We start from the raw sequence: 22,188 nt of genomic DNA, 5'->3' as shown, positions 1-22,188 counted from the left end.
ACTAACACGAACAGTTAACAAAACTAAGAAACTGTTCCCGCCGTTCCTATTTTAACGAATTGGTGTTTGAATTAAAGGCGGGAACTGAAAACTGGAATTGGGTTCGTATCAGCTTCAGAGCAAGAGAGATGGAGTGGGGAAATCGATCAACGCCCAATGCTAGAAGAGTTCGTGAGCCTGCGAATCCAACGAAACCCTAATTTTGTGAGTGGTGATTTTGTGGAGGGAACAGTTTTATGGTTTTAGTATGAGGGACTAATATGTATTGGTTTCTATCTATAAAGGTAAAATTGCTTAATTCAAAGGGACCCCACTAACCTTTTATAAACAGTAACTAAAAACTTGCATATTGATGTTTCATAGACTTGTACATTGAAGCTTTACGAACTTGTACATTATAATAGACACCATATTATTGAATGAAATTTACATCGAAACGTTGACAAAAATAAGCACGTCACAACGGTAAATTTGTTTTTTTAAAACATAATAATATATTAAAAGATATCAAAAGAATATGAATTTTAAATAACGTTGCCAAATACATAGATAAACATGAGGGAGCAAATGTATAATTTTTCTTTAATTAACAAAAGTCGGGTAACTTGTAACTATATTTTGAAAGAACAGATAAAAAGAACAAATTCTTACTTGTTAGAGCATTCTCATCAAACCCCTTATTTTATATGTGAATGGTGTTTTTATAATTTAGAGAGTGATTCAAGTGTTGTGAGTGGAGAGTTTTTATATTTTAGAAAAAATAGTGATTTTTCTGTATATTTAAAAAATTACTGTTCATCCCCTATAATTTTTTAATATATTTTGAGAGTGGTTGTGAGTGAAGGAAAGAGAAAATGTAATGATAAAAGGTATAAAAGTATTATTTAATTGAAATGAAGAGAAAAAAATGTAATGAGTTTTAGTGTAATTTTTAATTTAAAGATAGAGAGTAGGATGAGAATGCTCTTGCTTGTTTATGATGATATAGATATAAAAGTAGAACATGATACTAATATTTTTGAAAAAAGAAAAAAAAAAGGAATGCACTATAAATAAGGCATCGACATACTCATGAATTCTACTATTCTAATGATATGGTGTTTTCATTAAAATGATGCTCGTTTAAATCCTTATGTTTAGGTGTAAAAAGTTGTTATTTAGAAAAATAAAAAATCTATAGATATACACATTCTTTTTCTTTCTGAGTATCTTAATAGAAAAAACAAAACAATCCAAAACTGAAAAAAAAAGGAAATCAAAATGGGTTCAAAACCCACATTCTCTAAGTAGAATTAGAATAAGAATAAAACTATATGCTATGGGATAGGTGAAAAGGCCAAGGTGAAAGGGAATCGCAACATGTTAACGATCTGGTTGCAAGGGGCTTTCACCTTTAACACACCAGGGTGTTATGGAAGAGTGAGTGAAAGTAGCAAAATAATAATTAGTTGGAGTGAAATGATTGGTTATATTAGTAATTAATATTAAAGAAATCAATGAAAGAAGCATTCACGCCCGCTACCCTCATGGTAAGAGTGTCTTTCATGCCCTTTGGCGCCACATGTGTTGCGGTGTGTGCCGTAAAACTTGCCCAGTTGGAATTTTGGAGGAGTGCTTGATATGGCGCTCCACAGCTTATGGTCCAAGTTTAAGAGTTTAATAAATTAACAGCTCTCTTTGGGCAGGTTTCCAAGGAGACAGCTATCACTTCATTGTGAAAAAGAAATTGAGTTCCTAACCACAACCTACAATGTTTAATCAAAACTTGTGGTTTGCCAATTGCATAGCTAGGTGGCTAGGTACTTCAGCCATATAACCATATAACCCCGGATCCCACTTAGAGGTGCATAAACCGGTTAACCGGTTAATATGCTAACCGGGTTTTCTCCTTTTTTTTTAACCGGTTATATTGGTTTTTCGGGTCGGTTACCAACCGGTTTTGACAGGTTAGAGAAACGGTATTGACTGGTTAGATCGAACCGGTTAACCGGTTAATAACAGAAAAAACTGGGTTTTAAACAAATAATAATAAAAATTATCGGTTAACCGGTTTTGAAATCAATAATATAGGCCGGTTACTAACCGACAGTTAGGATCAGTTAGTAACCGGTTACAATTTCGGATACGAACCGGTTAGAAACCGGTTCACCGGGTTTTGTGTGCACCTCTACTCCAACTGGCACTATCAAAATCAAAATCGATAAATTCCGTTTCCCACTAGCCCATACAAACCCACGTTGTTATCATCCCATTTAACATGTTAGCCCATCTCCACCATGAAATTAACCAAACAACCCAACTCTTTACATTTGGGCCTAGTAACTAACATCTTCCTACTTAGCAATTAGCATGTCAATTTTTGGCCCAAACATCATACCTTATTTTAAAAAGGCATTATGGCCTTCATAAGATGTTCAAGTCTCCAACTAGGACTCGGATTACCCACTAAAATACATGCAATATTCCATAGCACCAAAAGAGTTGTATTAACAACTTTATTTCATATTTGACCTTAAAGTTTGATACTTGTACCTGTTGTTATGCTTCTTTTTCCACACTTCAATTTTTTTAACTGTCTTCGTGTTTATAATTTCCTCAATTTCTTAGCCAAATCTATTAGAGAATATTTATTTCCAGGTTTGTTAAGAATATTGATTTTAAGCTCTGTTATAGGAGCATTAATCAAAACCATAACAATATTTAGCAGGGGAGATCAAAAAACCAAATTAACCGAATCGAAACAGAATTAACAGAAAAAGCCACACTGAAAAAAACCAAACAAAAACATTAACCGACGGTTAATTTTTTGTTTTTTTTGAAAAACCGAAATATCGTGTTCGATTCGGTTATCCATTTTTAAACAACGAAAAAACCGAACCGAACCGATTGATAATGATAAAGATTATCAAGATGATGAGGAATGAACTAAACTTTTAAGATAAGTAAATAAGATAATGAATGAGATCGGGACTAAACTTTTAATGCTTTTTAATTTTTAAACTATATTTAGCAACTTTGTATTCGTATAGTTTCACGTAACACATGCATATTTTTGTTTTTTGAATTCAATATATGTGTGGACTGTGGTACTCTAACAGGTACTTATACAAGCTTAAAATATTCATGTTAATTTTTATTTATTTATTTTTTATTTATTTATTTTTTATTTATTTATTTTTTTTGCAATGGCAACACATAATTGAAGAAAAAACCGAAAATAAACGAACCAAAACCGAAATTAACCGAAAAACCAGAAAACCGAACGGTTTGCATATTCAAATAACTGATTACTTCGGTTTCGGTTTGAGTTCCGCCTAATAACCGAACCGTGCTCAGCCCAAATATTTAGAGGCTCATAGGAAATGGATCTGGATCTGACCCCCACTACTGATCAATCGAATTTGAATTTAACATGATTCTAATATTAGAATGTGTAAAATCAATTGGAATTTGAAAGTGTTGAATTCAGGTTGATTTGAATATACCCGAAATATGAAAAGTATAAAACTAAAAATATGTGTAACTTTTATTAAAAAAATTTACATTATTCTAATAATTTGGGGTTGGTTTGATTCGAAATTCATATATTCGAATTCAATTTGATAAGAACATGTTTCAAATGTTCGAAACCAAAATTTGAATTCATTTAAGTTCAAATTATATGTGGTCTTTCAAATTTAATTCGAATAAACACCCCTCCAGTTAACCTGTTTAAAACTCAACTTGTAAAGATATTATACTCGTTTGGTTAGGAGAAATATGTCACTAGAGTCCATAATTAAAAACACAAACTAGTTCCTTGAGTAGTAAATAACTTTTAAGAATCCCTCACTTGTGGCTTAGTGGTAAAAGGCTTGTGTTCTTTAATTGAGACTGAAGTTCGATTCTCAGTTGAGTCACTTGGATGGATATTGGCAATGTATAAAAAAAAATATTGGCAATGAAGCATTTAAGTTAGGTCTTGTGCAAAGGTTGGCAGTTTGAACCCCGATCCCACCCGGGTTTTCGTCTCGGGGGGCTAGAAAGTTCTGCTATTGTGGTGTCACAACGACTATCAAGTGGCAGCCGCCGGTATGATTTCCCGGGGGAACACCCAAGCCAAACACTGAAGCCAGCGTGGGTTCGGTTAAGATAACATAGTCTGCTCAGAGTAAGATAGCGGGGCTCCAAATTAGAGAACGCGGTAGTCTAAATACAAGAAAGTCGTCGTTTATAAAATGACTTTTAAGAGCAATTTCATCAAAATTCGGCAATTAAGGTTCTAAACATCATATTTATTAAAAACAATTTATTTGTATTTTCAATAATTTCTTAATGTCTATGATTGACATGTTAACATATAAAACGTCAACTTAACTTAATTAGCTCAAGTTCCCCCAAACCCACATAGGCATTTCTTAAGGTTCATCTTACCATCATCATTAGTTATTTTTATAACAACTCTCAAACAGCTAATATGGCATATTGAACCAATTAACGCGACTTCTCTCATTATTTTCAGTTCGAGAACTGTTCAAAGACGATTTAATGCAATTTTCGACTTCAAGTCTCCTAACTTAATTATCTTTCATGTTAAATAATAATCATTAAGTACTATTAAAAATATAATACGTATTAGTTAAATGATTAGTTATTGATCAATAATAGTCCAAAGCTTTTTTTTTCTGAAGCATAAATAATAGTCCAAAGCTTGACAGCTGCTCCTCACATGTCAAGTTATTTTATATTTAAAATAGTTTACACGTTTTAGTCAAATTTTTTTTATCAATATTAAAGTTTAAAAGAAATATTTTTATTTTAGCTTTTAACTATTGCTTTTGTTTTGCGCATTTGGTATTAATCAATCAATCTTGTTAAAAAAAAGGTGATTAAAGGCCAAAAACGACATACACGTGTCCTCGTCACATCGTGTAATCATACGTGATCTTATTTTAAGGTTCCTGTTCTTCCACTCACGATATCAAGCCTCCACTTTTGTCCTCAAACCCACACTCCCCGGCCGAAACCCCCATCCGAGGTTTTACCGACCAGATTCAAGACATGACAAATGTTTTTCATTACAACAAGAAGTCATTTAAGCTAACGTCTCTTATCCTCGTAATTTTTTCGGCCGCCTTTGTCGTTCTCTCCGCCTTCCGCCGCCAATCGTCACGCATTCTCCACCGGAATATTCCAGAAACAACCTACCAAGATCGAGAATATTCTTACTCTTACTCTCTCCTCGGAACATCCGAACAGCCTACTAATATCTCACACGTGCTGTTTGGTATTAGCAGATCGGCTCACACGTGGCCGGATTGTCGACACTACTCCGAAATCTGGTGGCAGCCGAATATAACCTGAAGAAACACTAATCAGCCCCGGGCAGATTACGGATAATCTGGGGGTTAAATAGATGTTTCCCACGAGGGGTTTAGATCCGGCAAAGATGGTTCTTCTGATAACCTGCAAAACAGACACCGTGAGCTCGTCACTGAGAAGGGGGGTTCCTCCTTGTGACCACCCTCCGGCGTGAGAATCAGACTAGATTGCTCTTGAATATAAGTATATATTAAGAGATTGCTAGAGCAGATATCAGATATAAGATATAAGATACAAGATGAGATTAGATGATCATACCATTTGGGGTATTTATAGCCGAAGGTAGGTTTCCAAGAAGGTATAGCCGGCTGAATAGTATTCCTGTTCTACCAACTGTGGCCTACGCACGTGCCATGCTGGTAGTTGGTGGGTAGGCAGCGGCTGACAGTGACCAGGCCTGCTGTGTACTATTCCTTTTCCACCAACTGCCGGCTATGCACGTGGTATGACAGGAGTTGGTGAGTAGGCAGCGGCTAATAGTGACATACAGTACAAGAGCATGCTGCTCGCCATACTGTTGTCAATGAGCTGTCGTATCTCTGGTCAGATCTTTTGCCCATACCTCGTCAGGTACAGTACAAAAGATCCTCCAGTATCGTACGGACTGGCTTATTTGGGCGGGAGTATTCCCCCTCCCGCCTTTGTGCGGGATTGTTCCCGGCTTTGCTCATTCCTTCAGGTGACTACTGAATTATTGAGAGCTAAGTGCCTTGTGCGTGTAGCCTTGCTGCGCGGGTGGCCTTCCCTGATAGCTTGTATCCGCAGCTGCGAGAACAGGCGGAGTACTTCACCATTGGGAGGCATTTCCTGCGGGAACAGCTTGCGTACTGCGCGTAAGGACGTCACGTCTCTGAGCATGGTGGGTCCTGCGGATCCAGTTGGTTTCTGCGCAGACGTCTCTCTTCAAGGTGAGTCCTGCGGGTCCAACTGGGCTCTGCTGGGACCTACCTCTTCAAGTCCCCCCAGTCCAATGTTCTTCTCATGAATGTTTAATAAAGTGAGGTGAACTTTTGGACTTAAGCAAAGGGTTTTGAAAAGGGTTTAGTTTTAAGGTTTTCCATGGGGATTCTTCCCGCGGAAGTCCTAATGTCACTTGCAGAAATTCCCGACTTTCCTGCTTGATCTTTGGGTATGATGCGGGTAGGTCGGTAACCTCCTCGCAAGTCAGGAGCGTTGAGTCCCACTTGTGTGGATTCTCCATGAGGTTTTGGTAGTTTTGAACATAGTGATCAATTATGTTAAAACCACCAATTCCATCTTGGAGCTTCAAACAATGTAGTTCTCGACGTTCCCGCTATGCTGGGATGTTATTCCCGTTTCCGCAAGCATTGCCCAGAAGATCCTTCTTGGTTTCAATTCCCTGCGGAGCGCTAGGTATGTGAAGGGTTTTGCCTTGACACTGTACCCGCACTCGTCTTACGGTTACTTTACTTCCAAGGTATTCCTGGCGTCAATTCCCTGCGGGTGCTAAGTATGTGAAGGGTTTTGCCTTGACACTGTACCCGCACCCGTCTTATAGTTACTTGGTCGCCGAGGTATTCTTGGCTTCAATTCCCTGCAGGTGCTAAGTATGTGAAGGGTTTTGCCTTAACACTGTACTCGCACCTGTCTTACAGTTACTTGGTTGCCAAGGTAAGGGGTATTTTCCCGCTTACTTTTGAATCTTTTTGAATTTTTGAAATTCGAAGTTGGTGAAAGGATAAGAACAGTCCAAACTGTTGAAACGTCGTCCGACGGTTTCTTCTGAATGTGTCAGGACGTGCAGGAAGTTATGGCGACATGACAGTACATGGTCATTCCAGACGCTTTTTCAGGCGCGTGGGCGCGATTTTTCGGGCGCGTGGCCGCGAAATTAATGGCACGCGTCCTTTCAACAGCTGTTTCCAGCTTGCTTTTTGCCACGTGTCATAGTTTCATTGCACCTGCGATTTCTCTCTCTTCCGCATTAAATTCATCGCATTGATTGCGATTAGTATATAAAGGGGGAGAGGGTCCTTTGTAATCCACACTTTCACTTTTCTCTTCATCTTCAAAACGATTTCCGGCGAATATTCACCTTTTCAGTCGAGCATTCTCTTAAAATCGTTCTCTTCTTTCATACCTGCAAGATGTCTTCTGCTCACGATCTTGAGGCTACAGCCTAGGAGGCTGGGGTGTACGCCGAGAACCCGTCATCCACGTCCGACAAGGATGACAAGAGTACTGCTGGCGAGTGCCAGTGTGCTCTGCATGTCGATCTATATCAGTACATCGTCAGGAAGTTCATGCTCGAGTCTTTCGACCCTGAGTTTCCTGAACCTCATTAGACGGTGTATGATGCCCCCAGAGGCAAGATCGGGGTATATGCCGCATTCTTTGTCTATGGGAATCTTAGGTTCCCCTTGACGAAGTTTGTGTACCGTTTTCTGGAGAGGCACGGTGTACACCTGACCGAGGTACACCCGATGGCGATCGCAAAGATTCGCCACTTCGAGTGGGTGTGCCGGATTATGGGCGTTGAGCCCTTCGTCGACCGCCTGATGACCTTCTACTCTTGGAGGTGCATCCAAGGGTGGTATACTCTGATAACCCGGATCAAGGGTTTGAAGATTTGCGCAACCGAGCGCAGTCTTCGTTCATGGAAGCGGGAGTTCTTTTATATCTCCGCTCGCGCCATCCCCCTTGCCATGAAGTTTAAGAATGGGCAAGCACTCCCCAGCCTTCACGCCTCCAACTACCAGGAGGCGGAATGGTTCTCAAAGATTTCCCGAGTCCAATCTCCGGTTTACCGCTTTGCGGAGTCCGGGATGGTGATGCTCGGGATGAGCCGGGTGTGGAAGGATGCGGAGGCGCAAAAGATCCCGATCGTCCTTGAATACGGTTTGAACTCTGTCCCTTACGGTATGCTCTGTCTTCTTTGTTTATATAGGTTTGTCTTCTAACTGTTTTTCTTTTATTTCAGAGGGGAACGACTTGCAGTCGCTCCTGCATCCGCGGGAGGCTGATAGTCCCGCTCGGATGGGTACTCGTGCTCTAGATGAGAACGAGTTGCCCATCCTTGAACAGACGGCGGATCGGTTCGTGGAGGTCTACCCGCCAGGCCACGAGATCCTGAGCGCCAGGCGGCCAGGTAAGGCGTTATTCAACCCTCGACCCCTCAATGCTGAAACCTCTGCTGGAATTCCTCTAATCTTGTGTTCTGATGAGGAATCCGCAGATGGTCCTCCGTTGGTGCGGAAGAAGAAGGCTGCCGGCGGGAAGGGGAAGGCGAAGGTGGCCTCCACTGCCGATCCGGTGCCTCGGTCTGATTCAGAGACCGAGAGCGAGGAGGTGGCGGGGAACCCTGGTGGTGATAAGACCACTGCTCCGGAGGCTGCGACGACTGTCACCTCCGGAGAGCCCAGGATGACGACGGTGAGCGGCGTAAAGAGGCCGGCTCCATCGGGTTCGTCCCCGCCTGTCCGCACTTTTAGGCTCAAGAAAACCCGTAAGTACAAACTTCCTTTATTTTTGACTTCATAGCTTTCCATCATTAATACTTATCTTCCTTGTGCAGGCGTGGATGCTACCGCATTCCAGGGTGGAGCGGGGAGGAGTACCTCCGGACCCATGACGGTAGGCTTGGTCAGCCTACCTGAGGCGACGACCCAGGCGGCTGGGCCTGCTTCAGTTGGTTCAGTTGCTCAGCCAGTTGAGCCAACAGTTCCAACTGTGATGACATCACCGCCGGCTGTCAGTGCCATATTTACTGAATCTTTCACTGAGTCGGCGGTTACTTTTTCTGCTGGTACTTCCGCAGCGGCGACCACGGTTGTGAGTTCACCTCCGTTGGTTTCTACCGCGGCGGCCTCTATGCCTCCTCCGACACCGGCAGCTACAGCCGACCCTTCAGGTATGCTTGGGGCTTCTCGCCAACCTCTGCCTCCTTCCCATCTGCCTGACCTCTTGGATGGATTTCCCTTGGGTTCAGGTGATGGGTTTGGCGGCTATCGGCCTGTTGTCGACCCTACAGGTGCGTAGGGTTCTTTTAGCCCTTTTTTATCATCTTTTCCTAACTGCTTTTTGTTTTTTGCAGTGTCGGATTCCAATGAAGTGTATGTTCCACGCTAGAACATCCGCCGAGGAACAACCCTTCGCACGCCTGTGGAGTGTGTGGAGTGGGCTCGTCACGCAGCTCCCAGCGGTGCGTTGGGGGAAGCTATGGCTAGCTACCAGGAGGGTAGGCTAACCAATGAGCTTCGGATTCTCCTGGCCCGGATGCAGCCGCGCGTCGAGCTGCTTTGTCGTGAAAACGACAAGTTAAAAGCAGCTCGCATCCAAGAAGTAGCTCAGGCGCGGGCTGTCCGGGAGGAGGACAAGAGGCTTACCGCAGTGGCTGCGGAAAAGGAGAAGGCCTTCAAGGCCCTCGAGGTTGAAGTTCAGGCCCGTCTCGAGGCCCGTTCCAAGGCTGAAGCTGTTGCTGAAGCTGCACGGAACGGAACTGAGAGGGCCACCAAGGCTGAAGCTGTTGCTGAGCCTCTACGCCTCGAGAATGAGGAACTTAAAGCCAAACTAGAGGCGCTCCAACAGGCTCATGATGCCTTGGCGATGGAAGACGCCAAGAAGCTCCAAGAGATCTTGGACCAGAGGGGGGTGCTTGACCATACTGAGCGGAAGCTAAAGGGCGTTGAAGAGGCTGCGGCTAAAGAAGTGTTGCTTGCCAACCTCAACAAAAGTGAAGCCGAACGCGCCCGTAACCAAGCTCAAGCTGCCCTCCAGGAGGCTCTGGTTGCCAAGGAATGGCTTCTTCGAGAAGCGTTGTCTCAGGTAAGCTTAGCTTCATAATGTCTTTACGCTTTTCTTTGTAAATAGAAAAGGTTTTGATACTTGTATATTTTTTTTGTAGGTTGTGCATCGAGTCTTCACGGACACATCATACGACGATGCCATGAGCGCAGCCCTCAACGCTTCTCATGAGGATGGGGAAAAGGCCGGCTTCCTGCTTGGTCTAGGGTTCGTTGAGAAAGGCATCCCGTCTTCCAACTTCCCTTTGTATGATGTGGATACTGAAGCTGTTTATGACCAAGCAGTGAATCAGTATGCCGCCTTCCCGCATCCGGTGGTGGAGAAGGTGAACGAAGTTGCTGCTGCTGATGATGGGCTAGCTATCCTTAAAGCTTTCCTTAAACCGCCACGCTCTACTGATGGTGCTGGTCCAAGTGGAAGTGGTCCTGAAGCTTGATCCTGAAGATCCCTTCCCACTGTTAGGATAGGTTTAGCTTGTATAGATTTATATTCTTGTAGGCGGGTAGTTACCCGGCCATTCTTGTAATGAATATTATGAAATATAAATCTTTGTGCGGGTAAGACCGCTACTTTCACTGGATGACTTGCTTTATAAACGTTATATGACTTGCTCATGCATACTTTAGTTTAAATTAGCAATTTTCAAAGTGTTTAGAATAAGTTAACCTTTGAACGTGGTAGATAATTGGTTGAAGTTTTGCTACCTCCTTCGTGATTGTGCGGGTAGGACCGTCACTTGCACTTAGTAGGATGGCTAAACTTTACCTATATCTGACCTGCGTGGAGGTTTTCCTCATCTTTTTAGAAATTTTCTAAGTGTTTAGAATAAGTTAACCTTTGAACGTGGTAGATAATATGTTGAAGTTTTGCTTCCTCTTTCGTGATTGTGCGGGTAGGACCGTCACTTGCACTTAGTAGGATGGCTAAACTTTACCTACATCTAACCTGCGTGGAGGTTTTCCTCATCCTTCTGTTAGAATTTTTCTAAAGTATTTTGAATAAGTTAACCGTTCGACGCGCGGTTGTCAATAGGTTCGGTTTCCTCTCATGATTTGTGCGGTTAGGACCGGCACTTTCATTTAGTTGGATGATCAAAGTTTACTTATGACTGACCTGCGTGAAGGTTTGCCGTTTTTTGGGTTTATGCGGGTTTTGCCGCTTTCCCCACGCAACGACTTTCCACGTAATTATGCGGTGAAAACCGGCATCAGTGTTGAGTAAATTAACCGTTCGACGCGCGGTTGTTAATAGGTTAGTGTTCAGTTTCCTCTATCATGATTCGTGCGTTTAGGACCGGCACTTTCATTTAGTGGGATGACTGAACTTTACTTTTAACTGACCTGCGTGAAGGTTTGCCGTTTTTTGGGTTTATGCGGGTTTTGTCGCCTTCCCCACGCAACGACTTTCCACGTAATTATGCGGTGAAAACCGGCATCAGTGTTGAACAAATTAACCGTTCGACGCGCGGTTGTTAATAGGTTAGTGTTCAGTTTCCTTTATCATGATTCGTGCGGATAGACCGGCACTTTCATTTAGTGGGATGACTGAACTTTACCTTTAACTGACCTGCGTGAAGGTTTGCCGTTTTTTGGGTTTATGCAGGTTTTGCCGCCTTCCCCACGCAACGAATTTCACACTTATGTATGCGGTGAAGACCGGCATATCCGTGTGGAAAGTTCATAAGTATAAATGTAAAATCATCAGCGTCGATGTTCTAAGGAGAATCATTTCCATTAGAAGTGGCTCTGGGCCTTTTCTTTACAAAGTTGGAATTGATCTACATGCAAACTGTGTAATTGAGCTCCCTTCCATGTTGTTGGGATGGGAGTGACATCGAGCCGATATGCACCTGGCTCGGGATCTCGTTGTTTACGCAGTATGTAGTCTCCAACATTGAAGCTGCAATTTTATTCGTGTTTTCCCCAACTAGGGTTCTACACGCATCAGCCTGCTCAGCGTTCATTGCGCCACGAGGTGCGCGAGCGTCCCATCTCTGACAAATGCTTCGACCATGTCCTTTACGTCTGTGCATTCTTCAGTGTTGTGGCCTTTTGTCCTGTGAAAGTCACAGTATTTGCTCTGATCAGCATTGTGACGATGTCGGATTATTGGAGCCTTTGGCCATGGGAGCTCCTCAGTGGCGAATATCTCGGTGACGCTTTTGGTGAGTGGCGTCCATCTGGAGTTCTGGTTCGACTGTACTTTATCCCTTCCGCCTAACCGATGTTGCAAGCCGGATGAGGTGTCAAAGTTTACCCTTGACTGCCAAATGCCTAGCTTCCGCTTTTTGTTTAGTCGGGCGGTAAGGACGTTGTTTTCTCTTGTTTTCTGGGTGTAGAGGTTTGTGCTCTGGGGGAGATCTCTACCCAGTTGCTTCTCCGTTTCCGCAAAGCGTTTAGCTGCTGTCATGATGGCATCCCATGTGGATGGCATGCCATCTTTACCCGTTAAGGTACGGATGAGCTCTGGGTCGTTCGCGCCCTGGATGAAAGCAGCGCGAACAAGATCTTCGCTGATATTACCCAGACTTAGCTTCTTTGAGTTGAAGCGAGTGATGAAGTCTGGCAAAGATTCATCTTCCTCTCGAATGCATTTGAGGATTGTCCATTGCTCTTCGGTATACTTTCTTTGTTGGCTGAAGTGTTGGCTAAACTTCTGTTGGAAGTCTGCCCAGTCGTAGATTTGGTTGACCGGTAGACGATCGAACCACGCTCTAGCTGGCCCAACAAGCGTCATTTGGAACATGTAACACCACGTAGGTTCCGTCCAACTACTGACGGTTGCCCCCCGCTATGAACCTGTTCAAATGATCGTCTGGATCAGATATACCATCGTAAGTGCCGATGTTGGACATCTGTTTGGCACTTTTCGGGACGATTGCTTCCGCAATGTCCCTTGCAAATTTGGACGTTCCCGCCTTTGCAGCAGTTGGTGTAAATGTTTTGGAGAAGTCACGTGGGTTTCCACCCGCGTTTTTTGGTTTGAAGGTTTCTCCAAAATGCCTTCTCGGTTGGGAGTCCGTTTCCTTACGCTTCCCTTTCGCCCTATGACGAGGGTTTGCGTCACTATCGGATTCCTCCGAATCATCGTCAAAGTACTCTACGAATTCATCAGCCTGTTGGAGTAAACGTAAGCGTTCATCCAACTCAGCTTGGAATTCTTTTTGACGTGCTTCCGCCCACGCTTTAACTTCATCGAGTGTTTGGCGGGGGAGCCTCGTTCGTTGTCTCTCTAACTGGGTATCGGTGAATCCCAGTGAGCGATTATTTACTGCACTTGCCCCAGCTTGGGTAACTGGGGTAGTGTTCGTAAAATTTACTGCACTTGCCCCGGCTTGGGTAACCGGGGTAGTGTTCGTAAAAACTGTGTAGTCGCCGGTATTCCCCCCAGTAGCTGGGGTTGTGGTTACCGGAGTTTCTTTAACCATCTTTCCAGAAGTTTGAAAAAACTGAAAAGAAATGAAGTTCTAGCTTTTATGCACGGATGGCGCCAATGAAGAAACACTAATCAGCCCCGGGCAGATTACGGATAATCTGGGGGTTAAATAGATGTTTCCCACGAGGGGTTTAGATCCGGCAAAGATGGTTCTTCTCACACGTGCTGTTTGGTATTAGCAGATCGGCTCACACATGGCCGGATCGTCGACACTACTCCGAAATCTGGTGGCAGCCGAATATAACCCGAGGATTCGTTTGGATAGATGAAGAACCCGACCCAAAACTATTCTCTCACCCGAATTCACTCCCTTTTAAAATCTCCGAAAACGTGACCGGGTCGAAAAAATCCGGGTCAAACCCGAACCCGGCGGTTCGGATAGCCCGGATTGTGTTGGAGTCGTTCAACCTCGGGTTAGCGGATGTAAGATGGTTTGTGATGGGGGACGATGACACAGTGTTTTTTGCAGATAATTTGGTATCGGTTTTATCGAAATATGATCACCGAAAGATGTACTATGTAGGTGGTAGTTCGGAGAGTGTGGAACAAGACGTGATGCACTCGTACGATATGGCGTTTGGTGGTGGTGGGTTTGCGGTGAGTTATCCGTTGGCTGCGGAGTTGGCGCGGATTCTCGACGGGTGTCTAGATCGGTATAGCTATGTGTACGGGTCGGATGAAAGGGTTTGCGCGTGTGTGAGTGAGCTTGGAGTTGGCTTGATGAAAGAGCGTGGGTTTCATCAGGTAATTATGCGAGTGAGTTTTGTAAAGTTGATATTTTAAATTTAGAAGAGACATAAAAAAGATGATATGATGGTCGATGACATGTGTCCCCGCTAACATGTGGTGTCGAAGGATCATTCATCATTCTATAGTACTATAGTGAAATGAACCTCAATCGATAATCTTGTTGGAGTGGGCATCGTAATAAAACTAATATGAAGGGAGATGTTTGGAATTTTTTTTTTAAATCTATAGTCTTAGTCCAATAATTTTAAATTTGTGATTTTCATCCGGTGATTTCATTTCGTTTACAATTAAACCCGAATTCACTAATCCCGTTAAGTCTAGTTTTGTCCCCTTTTTCCCCAAATACACCCCAGCTTCTCACGTGAGGGGGGTTGCGAATTAGGACTGGGGTTTATTTGGAGAGAAAAAGGACAAAACTGCCCCTCACGTAAGAGGCACGCTGATGAGTTTAACAACCAGACTTAACGGGGTTAATGAATTCGAGTTTAATTGCAAGTGAAATGAAACCACATGGACGAAAATGACAAATTTGAAACTATTAGACTAAAACTGCAGATTTGGATAAATCATAGGAACGAAAAATGCAGTTTTTTTAAATGGTGTTTTCTTGGAAACTTATATCACAAATGGTGTTAAAAATATTTTATTTTATGCTTATAAAGACAGGAATGTGAGTGGTCTTCGCTAGAGGTGTGGAAAAACCAGTTAACAGAAACGACTCAAAAACTAAATCGGTTTGAAACTGATTATGTAGAAGCCGATTTGGAACCGGTTAACTGACATAAAACCGATTCATATTACATTGGTTATTATAGATCACTGAGATAGTGACTAATCCGATTCATGTCAAAGTCTTCGTAGTCACTGAGATAGTGACTATCTCAGTCACTGAGATAGTGACTGAGATAGTGACTAATCCGATTCATATTACACTGAGATGGTTATTATAGATCACTGAGATAGAGTCTTAACTCGCAACTACTTTGCATGAATCATCATTAAAGTCTTCGTAGGTACACTTAATAACATGTTCATGTCTATACGTCTCGGTGTATACTCTTGTCTTTATAAAACATTCCACATTTCCACTAAGCTTCTTATTTGTAAGAATATCCGGGTTTTACAAATGTTTCTAAGAAAACAAATAAACTTACCCATTAAGATCCCACTCATAGCAAAAGCTACTTGTAGGATCAGGGAAGGACGGGACAAGGGTAGACCTTTCTACTATCCTATGAAATCAAGAGTCCGCTCCCACTAAGACCCCTGCCTCTAAAAACCTGCTTGTAACATGTGACATAAAGTGTGACTAAGGGAAATAAAACAAACAATCTGCAGAGGATACTAATAATAGAAGTAGTAGTTACTAGAAAACACGCGTTTGTGTGATAACTATGTTAGTAATAGATGGCAAATCTACGAGCACATAAATGAGTATTAATCCCTTGTTGGTTATCACAGATGGATATTAGAGGAGACGCGTATGGTCTCCTAGCAGCACACCCCATGACACCACTTATATCACTCCACCACCTTGACTATATAAACCCACTATTACCAAACCTAACAAAGTACGAGTCATTGGACACTCTCATTCAGACATACCGCCTAGACCCACCTCGAGCCATGCAGCAGTCGTTTTGCTACCACAACACATGGTCCATATCTGTCTCATGGGGATACACCGTTCAGATATACCCCGCTCTCTTGAGGGCCCAAGAACTTGCGATGCCATTGCAAACATTCTTCACATGGAGTAGCTTTAAAGATGGGCCTTTCACATTCAATACCCGGCCCATGTCCACCAACTCATGTGAACGTCCGGCTATCTATTACATTAGTCGGGTTCAAGAGGCACAAAATGATACAATGACCACATATATGAGAGACAAGTCGGTCAATATATGCAAAAACAAACATTATCCTTACAAAATTAAGAAGGTTGTAGTTTTGGCATCGAAGATGAACTCAAATTATTGGATGCAGGTAAATGTCTCTGTTTCTGTTCTAATATGGCATCTTAATTCATGGCTTTGCGATATATATTTTAATGGTAGATTTTTTAGAGGCACCAATGACAAGTGGTATATATATGTTTTGCAGGGGCCAAGGAGACAATGTTGTGACATCATGAAGTGGAAGTATAGTAGTGTAAAAATACGGGTTAGAAATTGTAAATATGGAGACTATCACTACCTAGAAGGTCATATAGTCAAGCAGGTTAATATTAGTTAATTTTCAAATGAGTTGATGTTACAATGCTGAGGATCAAATACAAATAGATTAAAACACATTGCGGCATTTTTGAAAATAGTGTAATTATATATGCTTCTAAAAAATTACTCTCAAATACTTGTTACTCCGAATAAATTATCAGGCTACTTAAGTTTTGTTGCGGTTTAATAATTATTACACTATGATAAAAATTACTCTAAAGCAATAATTTTTTCCTACTTCAAATTGTTGAGTAATAACCACTTAAGAGCTTTGCATAATAAGAATTAAGTGCTTCGCATAATAAGAATATTTCGCCCGTTAAAATCTATTTGTAGATACCATCTTAATTGAAGTCTAACATTATAATGACAAATTTGTTTAAAGCATACACCTGCTAAAATAATAAACATTAATCGCTTAACATTTTTTTTTAGATGTCAATTTATGTTTTCTTTAAAAACAGTGGTGGGCTTATGAATTCATTTTTTTTGTTGGTGGGTTGGGGACAGAGGAGGATTTTTATATACAATAACACTAAAAAGAAAAATTTAAGCTGGGATTCATTTTAAAAGTTACATGGAAATTACACGGTGAGGTTAGAACTGTAATCGAGCATAAAATTGAAGGGAAGAAATTGATTATATTATTTGTGTATATTTTTACAATAATAAGCCTTACGCTTTATAGGCAACCATTATAACTATAAATGGATACGGAATAACTTTTGGAACAATTTTAGGCTAAAAATTTGTACCCGTGAGCTATTATGTTGTCATATGGGAGATGATGTTTTCATTTCTTTTGACTGATCCCAATATTTACTAAATATATCTTTCCAACATTCCCCCTCAAATTGAATGGTGGGACCTTCAACGTTTAACTTGCCCAAACATTTGCTAAAGATTCTTTCATTGACAACTTGTGTTAAAATATCGGTAGCTGATATTCAGATCGAACAAATGGCAATTCAATGACCCCCGTTTCTATGTTTTCTTTAATAAAATTCCGATCCATCTCAATGTGTTTTGTTCGGTCGTGTTGTACCGGATTCTCCGAGATTTGAATGGCAGTTTATTGTCACATAAAATTTGGTTGGGTTTATTTGGAGGGAAAATAATCTTGGTGAGGAGTTTTTTAACCAACCAAACTTCGGTTAAGCCTCATGCTATCCCTCTAAATTTGGCCTCTGCATTGGGAGGAGCCACCACTTTTTGTTTCTTGCTTTTCCAAGTGACAAGATTTCCACCAACTATGGTAAAGTATCCTGAGGTTGGCCTTCGATTACTTTTATCTCCCGCCCAATCTACATCAGTATAGACTTGAATGTCTAAATTAGGGATGAGCTCGGTACCGTACCGGTACCGACCGGTACCACCGAAAATACCGATCCCGAAAATCGCCAAATCTTGGTACCGGTACCAAAATATTCGGTTCAGTACCGGTACGGTACGGGTACCGGGACGGTACCAGTATTGAAGGTAAAAATTCGGGAAATACCTGTACCGTACCGAACCGATCCCAAAACTCAAAACTTTGGTACCGATTCGGTACCGACGGTACCAAATCGGTACCGATTTCGGTACCGGTACTGGTTCGATACCGGTACAAAGTACCAAATGCTCATCCCTAGTCTTAATGACCATTTTTAAATAACAATACCATGGCGAGCTATCCCCTTGAGATACCTAATAATTCTTAAAACGGCTTCCATATGAGGCTTTTGGGGATGATGCATGAATTGACTTACAACCCCTACTACATAGACTATGTCTGGCCGAGTATGTGACAAATATGTCAATTTTCCCATGATTCGTTGTTACCTACCTCTGTCGACCAATTTTGCCCCTTCCTCCATAAAGAGTTTTTGATTCATAATCACAAGGGTGTCTAAAGGTTTGCTTACAGTCATGTTTGTCTCTGCTAACAAGTCTAGAACATCTTTTTTTTGACAAATGTAGATCCCTCTGTTCAATCTTGGTACTTCAACTCCAAGGAAGTACTTGAGTCTACCTAAGTCCTTCATCTCGAATTCTGAAAATAAATTTGCCTTCAACATTTTCATCTCTTCCTCATCATTTCGTGTCACAAGCATATCATCAACATAGATAATTAGATAGGTAATGAGCTAGCCTCTTCGTTTAAGGACAAGGTATGATCCGAGTTGCTTTGTCTGAATCCATGTCTCTTCATAGCTATGGTAAACCTGCCAAACCAGGCTCGAGGGGATTGTTTTAGACCATATAGGGATTTCTTCTGACGACATACTTCCCCTAGTTTAAAGCCTTCAGTAAATCCGGGTGGAGTTTCCACATATACTTCTTCTTTAAGTTCCCCGTGTAGGAAAGCGCTTTTAACATCAAACTGGTGGAGTGGCCATTGTTTGTTTGCAGCTATAGAGAAAAGACCCTGATGGTGTTGATTTTGGCAATCGAAGAAAAGGTTTCGGAATAATCAATTCCATATGTTTGTGTGATCCCCTGGATACCAATCGAGCTTTGTGTCTTTCAATTGTTCCATATGGGTTGTGTTTTATAGTGAACACCCACAGACATCCAATGGTTTTTATTTTTTGGGAATGATACACTTTTCCCATGTGGCATTTTTTCGAGGGCTTGCATTTTAGATTTCATGGCTTCTTTCCAGTTCTTTGATTTGAGTGCTTGCTCAACAAAGGTTGGAACTTCTTCAGAATATAGGGAGGCAACAAACGCCTTAGCTTCTTGTGATAGATTTCCTTTTGTCAATATTTCTAACAAACGCCTTAGTTACTCGGAACTTGTGATTCAATCAAAAGAGCACGTGTTACCGTCTCTGGACATGGCAGCAAGGGTTTTGATAGAAGAAGAATATGTGATGAGTAGACCAGTCCTAGAACCAAAGACACTGCTCTGATACCATGTAGTCGAGCATAAAATTGAAAGGAAGAAATTGATTTTATTATTTGTGTATATTTTTACAATAACAAGCCTTATGCTTTATAGGCAAACAATATAACTATAAATGGAGACAGAATAACTTGTGGAACAATTTTAGGCTAAAAATCTGGACCGTGAGCTGTTATGTTGTCATATGGGAGATGATGTTTTCTTTTCTTTAGGCTGATCCCAATATTTACTAAATATATCTTTCTAACAAGAACAAGCGATTAACTTGGGAAGCATTTGGTTGTGTTGTAAATGAGCTTAGTTGAGTGTTTTATTTCTAAGTGACTTGATAAAGGCTTAAATATGCTGAGTTCGTGTATACATATGTGACATGTGAGTTAGTTTATGACTTCTAGAGATTCGTTTTAACAACACATAATTCTTAACTCATAATTAAACACCTAAAATGATATATTAAACCCATCAACACCTGACTTCTTTCATTATACTCAGAATTATGACCAAGCCAATCTTTTAGATAAGCTTTTTTTAATCGAGTATCAAGCGATTAGCAATTTTAAATTAAGTAATTGATAGTATACTTTAATTTAACTTGATGGTATAAGGATCAAGTCTTTTAAATGCATTCCGATTTCCAGTCACCTTAATTTGACCACTATCAACTCGGAAGGGCCATCATTGGGGCTGCAACTTAATATTAAGAAAACCGAGGTTTTTTGGCCAGCGTGTAATGGGGTGAAAGTCAAAGATGGGCTCTTCCCTAGTAGGATTGGTAGACCAGAGAGAGGGGTAAAGCTCCTTGGAGGGGCTGTTAGTCGAGATCCCTACTTTATTAAGGAGTTGGCGAGGCGGAGAGCATCTCGTGCGGTTGATCTTATGAAACTCTTACCTTGCCTTAGGGATCCCCAGAGCGAACTCCTCCTGCTTAGGTCTTGCATGGGGGTTGCTAAGTTGCTTTTTGGGTTACGAACATGCCACCCCCATATGATGGATGATGCGGTATCCTGTTTTGATAAGGGCTACGAGAAGCCATCGAAGACATAGTTGTATGTGGAGGCCCGTTCTTTGGTGATCTTCAGTGGCGACTTGCATCTTTACCGATGCGCTTAGGGGGTTTAGGCCTTCTTTCGGCTCATGATGTTGGGGTTTACGCTTTTGTAGCGTCGAGGGCTCAGTCTTGGAAGCTACAGAATCACATCTTAAGGAATAGCGGAGTTGTCGACCTGGACCCAGACTACGTGCAGGCCCTGGAACGCCTAAATGGCGCTCTCCCAGACTTTGACATTGGCGGTTTCTCTAATATGGACACCGCCCCACCAAAGCCTCAAAAAACTTTGGCGAATGCCCTTTTTGGAAAAATCGCTCAGAGCCTGGGAGAAGTTTTTGGATTGTCCCCTCAACAGAAGGCGGTTTTTGAATGCTTACAAGGTCCTCATGCCCAAGATTTTCTGACCGTTATCCCGATTGATGGCTTGGGCCAAAGCATGTCTGCGGTCGAGTATAGGGCCATTCTTAAGTACCATTTGATGGTCCCAATGTACCCAGAAGACGAAACATGTCCGATCTGCCGTAAGGCCTGCCTGGATAAATTCGGAGAGCATGCGGTTCATTGCAAGGAGATGCCTGGGTTCAAATACCGACATGATTGGGTGCGGGACGTTCTTTGGGACATCTTAAGGCGAGCTGGGATATCAACTAAAAAGGAAGCCCCCGTAAACTTCCTTACAGACCCCACGGAAGGGAGATCCACTCTACGACCGGCAGATTTGCTCGTCTTTGGTTGGGCCGGGGGAAAACACGCTTGTGTTGACCTCACAGGGGTATCTCCCTTAGCTGGTTTGAGGGATAATGGGTTTGTAGCTGGGCAAGCAATGAAAAGGGCTGAAACGAAGAAGGTGGAGAAACATGCTAAAGCCTGCGAAGAGAACCAACATGTTTTTGTCCCTCTGGCTTTTGATACATTTGGCTCCTTGGCACCGGAAGCTATCCGTTTTCTAACCAGGGTCCAACAGGTTGTGCATAGCAATGTGTCGACTCCAAAGGGGCAGGGGTATGTCTTTAGCAGGTTAGGGTTTGCAATTCAGAAAGGGGTGGCGGCGTAACTTGTTGCCCGCCTACCTGCTATATTGATGTAATATCTATGTTTCTACATATTGGAACTATATATTGAAATATTATATTCAATGTTGGTCAAAACCAGACAACCAGTAGAAAGCCTGACAACTGTTCCTCACATGTAAAATTGTTTAATTAAAGGTATCAGGTACTGTATATTAAAAAGTTTTCCATAAATAAATTTATATAATAACCACGGCTATCACAATCTTTTTTATCAATATGAAAGTTTCCTAGAAGTGTTTTGTTTACACATTAAATTCGTCAACTCAGTGGTTTTGTTTTGCGCATCTATCTATATCTATTAAAAAAATATGTTTTTGCCTTAAAATTTTCATAAATAAAAAGCATTTAAGTCTATTAACCATATATTACTTTACCTTAGAAGTGTTTTGATTAATTTTCATAAATACAAAGCATTCTTGGAATTTCTTGATAATATAATAATTTAAAAATCACCAATATCATTTTGAAACATAATTTGCATTTATGTCTATTAACCATATGTTACTTTGTAATTTTGAATTCATTTTGAAACCTAATTTGCATTTATGATTATTAATCATATATTACTTTGTAATTTTAAATAAATGAAAAGAAAGGACAACATGAATTTCTATCTATTTAACTTTAATTTTTAAATATCCTTCAATCAACAGAA

The 22,188-nt window shown here is 41.5% G+C and overlaps 1 protein-coding gene across 1 annotated transcript; it reads left to right on the top strand.

The window, feature by feature from the left end:
• Positions 1 to 9,192: 9,192 nt before the first annotated feature.
• On the top strand, positions 9,193 to 16,206 carry LOC143593460 (uncharacterized; the record flags this gene model as incomplete). The annotated part of the gene is made up of 3 exons (XM_077073085.1): positions 9,193 to 9,243; positions 13,696 to 14,304; positions 15,772 to 16,206. Coding segments are annotated over exons 1-3 (1,095 nt in total), but the record flags the coding sequence as incomplete, so codon positions are not given.
• Positions 16,207 to 22,188: the final 5,982 nt, after the last annotated feature.

Source organism: Bidens hawaiensis, unplaced genomic scaffold (assembly GCF_021521415.1).
Source record: "Bidens hawaiensis isolate Kalapana, Puna unplaced genomic scaffold, B.hawaiensis_p1.1 tig00042242_1, whole genome shotgun sequence".
Classification (NCBI taxonomy): Eukaryota; Viridiplantae; Streptophyta; class Magnoliopsida; order Asterales; family Asteraceae; genus Bidens; species Bidens hawaiensis.
Note: the sequence above shows the minus strand (reverse complement) of the source record. Positions and strands in the feature narration are given on the sequence as shown.